The sequence below is a fragment of the Myxocyprinus asiaticus genome, chromosome 23 (assembly GCF_019703515.2).
Source record: "Myxocyprinus asiaticus isolate MX2 ecotype Aquarium Trade chromosome 23, UBuf_Myxa_2, whole genome shotgun sequence".
NCBI classification, from domain to species: Eukaryota; Metazoa; Chordata; class Actinopteri; order Cypriniformes; family Catostomidae; genus Myxocyprinus; species Myxocyprinus asiaticus.
This window is the reverse complement of record NC_059366.1, coordinates 36,516,395-36,528,746: the sequence shown is the minus strand read 5'-3', so window position 1 is coordinate 36,528,746 and position 12,352 is coordinate 36,516,395. Positions and strand designations below refer to the sequence as shown.

At 37.5% G+C, this 12,352-nt stretch overlaps 1 protein-coding gene across 1 annotated transcript in view; it reads left to right on the top strand.

The window, feature by feature from the left end:
* Positions 1-6,354: 6,354 nt before the first annotated feature.
* Positions 6,355-12,352, top strand: part of LOC127414284 (potassium voltage-gated channel subfamily H member 5-like) — a 66,758-nt gene continuing 60,760 nt past the window's right edge. Inside the window, exons 1-5 of the mRNA XM_051652208.1 lie at positions 6,355-6,570; positions 7,852-7,975; positions 8,790-8,896; positions 9,314-9,442; positions 11,456-11,574. Coding sequence (XP_051508168.1) covers positions 6,498-6,570; positions 7,852-7,975; positions 8,790-8,896; positions 9,314-9,442; positions 11,456-11,574 — 552 coding nt within the window. The 5' untranslated portion in view covers positions 6,355-6,497. The remainder of the gene's footprint in view (positions 6,571-7,851; positions 7,976-8,789; positions 8,897-9,313; positions 9,443-11,455; positions 11,575-12,352) is intronic.

Below are 12,352 nucleotides of genomic sequence, written 5' to 3'. Positions count from 1 at the left end.
TTGGTTAAAAATTCCAATATATAAACCAGTTACTACCTTGGTCTATTTGCCTGCTAGAAATAGTTACCACCGTTTGACTTTATTGAGGGGTGGGGGCGAGTTTTGATGTTGTTAGTGACATTCGCTCTAATAAGTTGATCACCTGTAACCATGGTTACACCGGTACTCCTCAAGCCATCAGATTAATCTGTGCAGAAGTGCAGAGCCGAAGCCCAACTCACGTGATTACCAAAACAATGTTCCTCCGCAAGTAATTTGCAGTTTTATGCTTCAACCACTAAAGGGCTAAAGGGCCAAAGGTTACATAGTGTAGCTTTAACTAAGATAAATAGATGCTGTAAAAAATATATTGTTAATTGGTTGTTCATGATAGCTAATGCATTAACTAATGTTAACGAATGGAACCTTATTATAAATGGATACCATTAAATGTTCTCCCAAATAGATGAGATTTTTAAGGTTAAATCAACAAAACTTACCTCCCTACCCTAAACCTTAAACCTAACCGACAGTGTCACAAAAAGTGAATGTGAGATGAAAAATGCAATACTGAAGCAACCATGTCATTCTGTGGTACTTCTCGGACACTTTCGGCTCATGTGTCAACTCGTGTGCTCTTCAGGACTTATACCCTGATCCTTCGCACTGCAAGTGTAACGGGAGCAAGCTGGTACGTGACAGTTGTGCAGTATGTGTAAACCTCACTCCCCTGGCCTCAAGAGGCGTACTAGCGAATGACGGTAGAGGCTGTAGCCTTTAGCCTCCTTGTTAGCGCGCCCGTCTCCTATGCCTGCTGATGCCGGTTCGAATCCCGCTCGGAGCCGGTCGTGCAGGACCGGGTTACACAAGTGCAGCACTCTATCATTTGAGCTACTATGTAACTTGATCACTGTGAAAGAAATTATAATAGTTAGGCATATTAGAACATTATTATTTATGTATAACATACTGTAAGCTAGAAATTGCAATATGAGAGCAGTCCTATGAGTTGAAATGGATGACCAGTCTGTTTTTCAGGCAGAAGACAATATCTCCTTGTTCATATTGCTAAGGGTCCGATCGTGTGACAACTTGTTTGCTGAAAGATATACAATACATCCCTAACAAACATTTGCTGAGTTCATATCCCATTAGAAATCTGCGGAGGTCAAATCACATATAACTTTTTAACAACCTATACAAGCCTGCCATGTATGTGTGTTCGGGAGAAGCCACAGGAGCTCCTCCCCCTGGCCGGGTGGTACGAATAAAGTGCAGAGGAAAAGACTGCACTGTGTCCGGTAATGTGTTTGGAACACTCTCACTCATGTGAATTCCAGGTGGAGAATTTCCATGGCATCACTCTCAAATAAGCTTGCAAATGTAGTTGGTTATGTAATGGAAATTTTTCAACATATCGCCATACTGTTCAAGTCATGCGCTGTAGTATAGCATTGTGTAAGGAATAAAGGTAATAGGTTTATGCCCTGCCGTTTTTAGGGATGTGATTCTTCCAGATTAATCCGGAATTCCGTTTTTCCAACCTAAAATGTAAAAAACAAAAAAACAAAAAAAATGTACAAAATATATAAATAAATAAATAAAAATATGAGGGAGGGGGTGCTAATTGTTCATCTGGGGTTAATATCATTTCGACAGTATCCTTCCCGGTGCTCTATATGCATATTTAACCCAAACAAGTGTATTCTCCCTTTGGAAAAACTTCACTCACTCAAACTTTACTGCTGCTTCTGCATCACGCACACTTGTTGAGAACGCGCGAAACAGAGGCTCCTGATTTTCGCCGTTAGGACTTCATTCAAATAAGACAGGTTTATTTTAATTCATCAAGAGAAATAAAATAGTTTGATATAAAATGGCTTTTAACCGTTACCACTGTTGCTGACAGATTAAAAATCGTGATTGTTAAGATGCAATTCCGGGGCCTGGGTAGCTCAGCAATTATTGACGCTGACTACCACCCCTGGAGTCACGAGTTTGAATCCAGGGCGTGCTGAGTGACTCCAGTCAGGTCTCCTAAGCAACCAAATTGGCCCGGTTGATAGGGAGGGTAGAGTCACATGGGGTAACCTCCTTGTGGTCGCGATTAGGGGTTCTCGCTTTCGATGGTGCATGTGGTAAGTTGTGCGTGGATCGCGGAGAGTAGCATGAGCCTCCCGTGCTGTGAGTCTCCGCGGGTGTCATGCACAGCGAGCCACGTGATAAGATGCACGGATTGACTGTCTCAGAAATGGAGGCAACTGAGACTTGTCCTCTGCCACCCGGCTCGAGGTGAGTAACCACGCCACCACGAGGACCTACTAAGTAGTGGGAATTGGGCATTCCAAATTGGGAGAAAAGGGGATAAAAAAAATAAAAAATAGAGATGCAATTCCAGCCTTAGTGTAGTGATATTCGCAGTGAAATCCTGGCATTTATCTTCAATTATAAAAGTACTCATTGCCAGTATTTCAAACCATTTGTATGTATAATCATTGACCCCTACAGATAGAGTCCAGACATTAGAAAATATTTGGTCTTGACGAGTTTTTTCCCATTTAGATCGGGAAATGAACTTGGGTTATGGATGTAATAAAACTGTCTCTGTAAAGACTGTTCATTTAAATGCATAATCCAGAAATAATACTAGCCACACAATGAAGAGGGATCGGCACTCCTAAGAACATTTAATATTACATTTTATTCATTGTAATTTTCACATTAATTTTCCTGTTTTTCTGTGCTTAGCCAATCACGTGCCTGTGTTTTACTTGTGATCTGTGTAAACAAAATTGTTGTTGAGGTACCTCTAGTGTTTATTTCACCTGCTGCGAAATATAAAATGAGCAACATAAAAACCAGTCTGCAAAAATATAGGTGTATTAACTTGATTCTTCCTCGTCCACTGCAAACTCGCATTCTGAAATGAAATATCCAATTTTATTGATCCAAAGAATTCCCGCCCTACAGTTATATATATCCTACTACATTCAGAAATATGTCACATTCCGGAAGTAAAATGGGTTGCTATGCCGTTTCATGTTGACTTAAAATTGGTCAGGTTCACTTAATGAAAAGGCCATTACTGTAATCCTGTCCTCTAAGTGAATTCTGGCAGAGCAACAGAGGCCACTAATGGAGTAAGAAAATCTATGTCTGTGAAGTTATCATTCCTTCTCTGACCCTGTCATGGTTGCTCAGGGAAACTTCTCCACTTTCAAATTCAGAGGCTATAGACTTATTGACTGGACATTTTTTGTGACATTCAAACAGATTCTAATTAGGAAAACATTTTGATAAGTTGCTATACAGTATATGGGCATCACAGAAAAAGAGAGAGGGATGGAGAGAGAGATAAGGTCAATGACTAATTAACAGTCTCAACCGATGCAGAGACGTGTGTGAGCAAAATTGAAATGGTCTTTGAGAGATTAAGGTAAGGTGTTTCAGTGAATACAGGTGTGTGTATATGACTGTGTAAATAAATGAGTGTGTATGACTGCGATCACAGCATGTACAGTATCTGTCTCTGGAGGTAGTGTGAGGTCACGACCCCTGCTGTGTTCTGTGTCAGTGACATTTACAATGAAACTTGAATTATTAAACATCTGAGAATATATTGATCACTTCAAGGCTGTGCTGTCAAGCCTAATCCACAAATGTTGTCTTTATGCAAAATAACATTAACATTTTCCCCTTTTGATTTTGGGGTGAAATATATCCAGAATATGTTTGTGTGTGTGTGTGTGTGTGTGTGTGTGTGTGTGTGTGTGTGTGAGGTTTACCCTACTAACATGCTGAGATACTACTTACTGTACATAACCATATCAGTGCACACACACATACACACTTATTCACCTGTCAACAGAAGGGTATTTTAGGGTAGATTCTGAATGTGGCCATGACACCCTGTAGTTTGGTAATTTACCTGGACAGTTAAAAACAGTAATTAGCCCGGTGACTCCTGTTTTACCCCTGTTGAGCCAAACTGTGGATTATGCAACACCTAACTCTAAAACTGCACTGTGCCCTCCTCTGACCAGTCTTCTGTCAGAGTTCTTAATATTAGTAGGTCGTCTTGTTCCCTTCTCCTCAGACCATAATATAAATAAATATTAAAAATTTTGACTTACAAAACATTGGTTACCCGTTAATTCCATATCAATTAGAAAATACTTCTTATGAAATTCTTAATCGTATAGCTCCCCTTAGTACCTGACAGATCTTATTACCTTATTTCTGCACATGTTTGTTAAAGGGATAGTACACCAAAAACTGAAAATACTGTCATCATTTACTCACCCTCATGTCATAATTTTCTCACCATCATGTGTTCCAAATCCATATGACTTTTTTTTTTTTTTTTTTCCATGTAACGCAAAAGGGAATGTTAGTAAGAATGTTTTATCCTCAGTCACCCTCCACTTTCATTGTATGGAAAAAAAGATGCAATGAAAGCATGTCATTACTGAGAGTAACATACAGACTAACTTCTTTTGTGTTCCACAGAAGAAAAGAAGTTGTGCGGATTTGGAACATGAGAGTGAGTACTGTAAATGATGAATTAATTTTCAATTTTGGGTGAACTATCCCTTTAAACATAGGGGCCCTTTATATTGAATGTGTTTTTTGCATCTACCCACCTGTTTTTCAAATATTTTCAGATGTAAACAGGTGCAAGTCAGACAGACGTCTTTGACAGAGTTTTTTGACACTGTGTTAGCTAATAAAGAACTTCAACTACTAAAAACAATTCTTGAGCACAAGAATGTGTTTGGCCTGAATGGCCCCTTAGGAGTTTTTCCTTTACACTGCCGCATTTGGCTTACTCACTGTTTTTTTTAATTTTTTTTTAATAAAGGCATTTTGTGTAAAGCTGCTATGGAACAATATTTTTTTTTGGTAAAAAGTGCTATACAAATAAACTGAAATGCATTGCACTGTTCTGAGACCAGTTTCAGATTAACATTTATATATTCTATCAAACTGTTTAAAATAAGAAAGAGGAACTGCAGTAAATAATTTAATTTGGGGATACAATTCATAACACTGACCTTCCCAGCCATAGACAAATAGTGAAACCCACCTATCAACATCACACAAGAACTTTTTCATTAATGGATCAAAATTAGCTCTAACTAAATCTCTCAAATTTGCTGGAAATAAAATGCCTAAATACCTAATGCCAATGCTTGGGCCATTGAAAGGCACCAAGTTGGAAAGCTGTGGTAAGGCAATATGCTGTCAGAGCAAGAGCTTCCGATTTAGACCAATTCACCCTGTATCCTGACAATTTGGAGAATTAATTAATAATTCTATGGAGGCTAGGCACAGATCTTTGATCGGGACCGGGCGGATGTAGGCATGGGCAGGGGTGGGCTGAGCCCACCCAAATGTGAGTCTTGCTCACCCAATCAAACATTTTGGAAACATGGTTTTAAATAATAAAAATAATAAAATATTTTTCCAACTTATGCACTGGTTAAAAGCAATATGGGGGTGGACTGTTTGTTGCAAACATTAAGGGTGGGCTGTAGACTGCCCAACCAGTCACAAAACAGCACAGGAAATGTGTAGTGTTTTTCTATTTTGAAGTTACTGCATTTTCACACAATGGTTACTCTGAAGTTCAGCAAACGATACAATCGGTGAACGATCTGTCACCGGACAGGTCATAAGAGACCTGTTTCATTCATAACTTCTATTTTGCGTTTTGCCTTTGTGGGGCAGGATCATTGCTTATTACATTTCTGTCAAACTGAAAGAATCGTCATCATTTAATATTATATAATTACTTCTTTAAGCAGTTCTAATCTGTGTCAAATGTTAGGTTCTTAATCTTGACCTCTCCATTTAATATAGGCTATTTCCTTTCACTCCATCCTTATTTTCCTCCTTGATATTATTTCTCTCCACTCTATCCTTGCACAATTTGTCTTTGTACAAATTAAGCCATTAACTTAGGCAGCAAGTAAACTGCCTTAAATTCCATCAGCGATTGAAGTTTATAAAAAATTAAAGGACAAGAATGAGCTGACAGCAATGTTTATTTATTTATTATTATTTTCAAAATTTAAAAATTATTCTCTAAATCTAACTAGCTGGTTAGTGGAAAGGCTATTAATGAAAGTCTTTGTGATGCTTGAATTTTGTTATGTGTTTTTTAAGCACGATGCCCTTGCAAATCAGTGGCTTATTGCAATAATAACAAGTATTACTAAGTATTAAGAATTTTAAAGCATAAAGCCTATTGTTTTCTGCATGGCGTAGTTGGTGTGCACTCTTGCACATTGGAAATCCCCAGCGCAAACTGGGCACGTCTGTGCCGTTGCGCATGCGCGGGGAGCTCCCAGTGTCCACCTACTGTCGCTTTGAGCTCGGAGCGCGCGGGTGGCACCCAGAAGCTCCCGGGCAGCCAGCGCACGACGTTATCATGAGCCTCCCGGTTCCACCGGCAGAGACTCCACACGCAGAGAGTGCCCACCTGACGAGAGCAGCGCGACATCCACAGCCGCACGATGCATGGGGGAAAGAGAGGGCTGGTGGCACCCCAAAACACTTTTCTGGAGAATATCGTGAGACGCTCGAGTGGTGAGAAAGGCGCTTAGGGTTTCTAAAGTATTAATGTGTATATTACAGGGCTCACGTTACTGTGCTTTTACATAAGTAGCTACTGTAAAACAAATGAGCAGTAGTCTATGTAATTAATTTGTACTACTGCCTTCAATTACACAGTTATTTTTGTTGTAATTATGTGCATTAGCACACATGTACTGTAGCTGCCTAATATGTTTAACATGGACACTAATGGAAAGTGTAATGCATTTAAAACTCAGTTATTGCTTTCCTTTTCATTTATATATATAAAATATATATATTTTATTTTTTTGTCATTTATTGCCTTTAAGAAAAAGATACATCGTTTGTTCCATATTAGTTCATTAGTAAGTTATCGGGGTGCTTTTGAGACAGATTAATGCCCTCCTTAATGATTGAGTTAAAAGGGGGGAAAATATATTCATTCAAGTTAGTATATTACGTTCTCTACATTTGGGAAAACGCACAGTCTTCAAAGCAGATGCACTGTATGAACTAATAAATCAAAATATTAAATTCTCATTGCTCTGCAGAATTGAGATGTCTGCCAATTTTTTCCTTTTTTTTTTTTTTTTTTTTTTTTCTGGATCACGCGATTTTACGTTCGATTTGACCTCACTGATAAAATGAAAAGTTAATTTGAAAATAATGAGAACAATAATAATAATAATAATTTTAAATGGAAAATAAAACGGTAAGGATCAGCTTTGTTAAATGTATTGCATTTAAATGGTACTCTATTTAGTACTTTATTAACTTTTATTATTTTAACTAAGGTAACATTCGGTCAGTTCATTAAAAAACAAAATTTCTCGCAACATCTCAGCATCACCTATACTGCCGTCAAGTCGATCTGATTGGTTGGAGAGAAATGTCAAATTTCAATTTCATTTATCACAGCTAGAGGGCGCAGCCTTTCTGGTTTCTTGTCATAGTATGTGTTTGGGTCGAGTTGGATGTATACTGCATCAATAACAACCTTTATCTGTGGATTACAGTAGGCCTATTTAAGACATAAAAACCAATGTGAATCTTACTAATAAGAGGATCTTTAAAAAACTGCTGTGCATTTTAAAAATCTAATTTAAAGCAAGAAAAGCATTTCTTGTAGTTTTTGAAAGTTTTGAAAATGAAGAATTCACCAGAGTTCTAAATGGATCAATGAGATACACAGTGAAACAAAAACTGGGGCTGAATTAGTCATTTTGTGTGTCCGATCACAGCCTTGACTCATGCTGTCTCTATCATTCTTTATTATCTTCTCTGAACTTTCAGAGACAAGTTTCCTGCTGGGGAACGCTCAGATTGTGGACTGGCCTGTAGTTTACAGTAATGACGGCTTCTGCAAGCTGTCTGGATACCACAGAGCAGAGGTTATGCAGAAAAGCAGCACATGCAGGTGAGAGTATGCATACACACATGACATTATGCATCTCACTATTTAAGATGTTACACAGTTCATGCTGTTTTAAAGATCTCTGGTCTTGCAGTACCATAGATGTAACAAATCTTATCTTGAAATCTTCAGTACTGTGACATCACGGAATAATCATGCATGAACTTAAGTGAAAATTTGGGGGGTTAAATGCAGTACAATTTTATTTATTATTATTATTTACTATTAGTTAGCCCATAAAAATATTTAATAAAAGTGTCTTATGGGCCAGGCCATGATATGGTTTTATAATTGGCATACTGCAAAAAAAAAAAAAAAAAAAAAACTAATTTCAATAAGTGCCTTCATAAAGTGCTGAGCCACAGATATAATGTCTCCAGGTCTTGGAGATTCCATACAACACTTAAGAACATCTGTTCTTGCTATACTCACACAACGCTGAATTTTAAATGTCAATAAGTCAGAGCGTGTGGTTTTTGTCATTATTAATAAGCTATTATTGGTGACTGTAGCACAAACAGTCAGGCTTGGATGCCTTAATTGGCTTTACTTTCCTATAAAATCCAACAAGGTGCATTTGAATTTCAGAAAATCTCTGTAATCTTTTAATCTTTGTTTTAAAGTATGACAAGTCACCTCTGTTGGCAGGCAGAATGTGAAAATCTTACTTGAATACTAAACTTTTGAGCATTTTTACTTGCTCATTTGAGTTCAGGGAGTGATTATTACTTTTAAAACATGCACAAATCGAATCCCTTCTTAAACTGTGAATGTTTTGAAAATAAAAGATTAATGCCTGTCTAAAAAATCTCTCTAGTTTTATGTATGGGGAACTGACAGAAATGAAGACCATAGAAAAGGTGAGACAGGCCTTTGACAACTATGAGTCAAACTGCTTTGAAGTGCTGCTGTACAGAAAGAACAGTAAGTGAGACTTGAAACACACACACACACACACACACACACACACACACACACACACACACACACACACACACAGATTTGTACATATCCATACTTAATCATACTTATTACATACTGGTAATCTAAGAATGTCTAGTAGAGTTATTCTAAGCAAAACAGCAACTAGTAGAATAGCCTTACTTTACACACATTACAGAGAACACAATAGTTGAACAACTCCCTAACCATTAATATATATGATCTAGTTTTCATTGTCATCCAATCAAACCACATACTTCAAAGACCACACATATCTATATCTCTTTTATTTTAAACAGCCCACAGGCTGACTAGGAATTAAACAGACAAAAGTTTGATCCAACAGTGTCTGCACAAATCATGTGTGCTGATGCTGACCGTGACCTTTGACATTTGCAGGAACTCCGGTGTGGTTCTATATGCAGATCGCACCAATCCGAAATGAAAATGACAAAGTAGTTCTGTTCCTGTGTACATTTAAGGACATTACCATCTTTAAACAGCCTATTGAAGACGAAAGCACCAGGGGTGAGTTGAACACTCACAGCTGTCCACTTGTATTGTCAGAAGTCGAAATAGATTCTTTCCTGAAAGTCACAGTTGACAGATAAACACTTAATCAAATGTGCATATGTCATATAAATGCATATTTGTGTATGATTAACAACCATTGCCAGGTTTTCCTCTGGCACTCAGATGCAAGTGTAATGTTCAAGCATGTGTGGTGTGCATGTGTTCTTTGTTTATATTTGCAGGTGGAGCTTCTTGAGCAGTAAAATGTTATATAGCCTCATCTGATAGGAGAAAGTATTTTTAACATTGAAAAGTTGTCGGTAGCACTTTATTTTACAGTACTGTTCTACATTTACGTACTATATAATTACATCAACTACAGTACTAGGTACTAACCCTAAACCTAACACCAACCCTAACCGTAACCCATATTAAGTACATGTAGTTACCTAATATTACTTAGTACTTTCTTGGGTAAGTACACTGTAAATTGACTGAAAGCACACGTACTGAAAAATAAAGTGCAACCAAGATATCTTTAATGATCCTAAAAATAGGCTTCATTCCTTATGAAATATATATGCATTTTCATGTGCGAAATGAATGCTACTAACAGGAATAACAGAAATGGTGAGAAAGAGCTGATCTGAAACAGCTTGGGAGCATTTCAGTTGTTATATTTCATTGCAATGTTTTTATGGCACTGTGACAGCAAGCATTTGTTCCACTTCTACTCAACATGAAACACTTTGCTGAGTCAGATCTGAGTCACTGAGAAATTATACATTGGCCCCAAAAAGTCTTTGGACTCTTGGGACCTTATTTTAAGACTGCTAATGCAAAGCAGGGCGCTATGCCATAAGTCATACACACAAAGTCAGTGGGCATGGCCATGAAGTTTCAGTATTTTCGTGCAAACATGCGGCAAGTCCTTCTCCGGTTATTGCACCATCTGCATGCTATTTTGTAGTTCATTCCCTGTCAAGCACCAGCAATACATATAAACAAAGACAGCACATTCATATGAAGTTAGTATTGTAAATGGACTGTATGCAATGAATTAGAAGAATAGAAATATTCTTACATTCTTTTGTGCATTAACTGCGTCCTTGTTGAATGTCAGGTATATTTTTATGACAGGGACATGCTCCTTTTATACGCATGGAAAATGTGGTTCTCGTCAGGATTTGGATTTACACTTCGTTAGTATTATTATTATTAATACTATTGACACACAAATCATGGCTAGTATTAACAGTGATTGTATCGGAATGCACTTCACTTCTACCGGCAGATTTTGAAAAATTTAATTCATTTAATGAAACCAAAAAAATTATACCAAAAATATTTCTAATTTCAAATTACACTTACAACTAAATGAAAAACAAATCAAAACATTTTACTCTCTCCAACTTCTTCCACCAGCCCCTTTTGCAGTGACTTAAAAATCACTACGACAACAGGTGGATTTGTTTTTTTTAAATATAAACATAATAATAATAATAATAATAATAATAATAATTAATTGAAAAATAAACCATGACCTATAGATAGTATAACACAAATCTCATAAAATTTTGTTTCATAAAACAGCTACATCAGTGACTCTCAGGGACATAATTTGATGTTCCACTAGATTTTCAGAGTTTGGACATTAACTTTATTACCACCTGCTGATGAAATCTCCAAATTGCAAATGTAGGAACTGAATTTAGACTTCTCGATGAAAACAGACGTGGTTCTGAAATGTCTTAGTACAATGATCTATTTCTCAGGAAAATAGCAAATTGTTAGCGCAAACACTCCCGCCCATGTCCACTTGCTCTGGCACGAAAAAATTAGCTTAGAATAAGCGCTCTCATGAAAATTAAATAAGACGTCGCTCATGGTTGTTGCGTGTAGCACTGCACTTTACGCCCTCACAAAAATAGAGCCCTTAAACTAATTGAATGCCACTTCATTTGATAGAAAATATTGAAACAATATTTTATTTATATATTGTGTAAATTGTATTTCTGTCTCTTGTAGGTTGGACCAAATTTGCACGTTTGACTCGAGCTTTGACCAACAGCAAAAGCACCATTCAGCAGCTTACGCCCGTTAGCAGAACCGACATCACCTCGCACAAACACTCCAGACTTGCAGAGGTGAGAACACACACACTCGCAGCATTTGCTTACATCCTTCACTGCACAGTACAAGGTTATACAAAACGTAATCTCACAGAGGACAAACTTGTAATAGAATCACACAAACACACACTCAAACACAAAGGACAGCGCTGAAATAAAATGTCACACTCATCTGTCGGACAGAAGAAGTCTACTGTGAGCTTCTTTCAGGCTATGCTGCCAAAAGCTGCTATTAATTATTAACTCTAGGAGGGGCGTGTGTGTGCGTGTGTGTGTGCGTGTGCATGCGTGAGTCCCAAATCCCTTGTTCATTTTTCTCTTATCTGTCGTTTATTCCTCTATCATTGTAGTGTGCTGGTGTTAAAAGGGAGGTGGAAAGTGTGTATGTGTCTGTGTATGTGGGACAAGAGGAACTTGTGTCTGAATCTGCAGCTCTCTAATGAGTTTTTGATGTGAGAACATTCAAGGGTAGGATTTTCCTGAGAGGCTTGCTGCTTTTATCATGGTTTAATGTCTTTGATCAGTGCTGTAAGTGTTGTAAAATGCATGCAAGGCAATAGTGTAATGATATTCCTCGCTCTATTCACAAAGGAATGGAACAGAATGCAGTGGTCTTGATGTGTTTTTACAAGCTGAATTGATTTCAAATGTACTCAGAGACAGCGAAAAAAACAGATGTGTACTGTTTGAACGGCCCCTAATGTATTGATTCTCGTGCACAACCTACAAAAAAATTGCATGCTGAGTGTCATGACTATGATGCGAAATGTCAGTTACACAGAAAAGCCTAAAA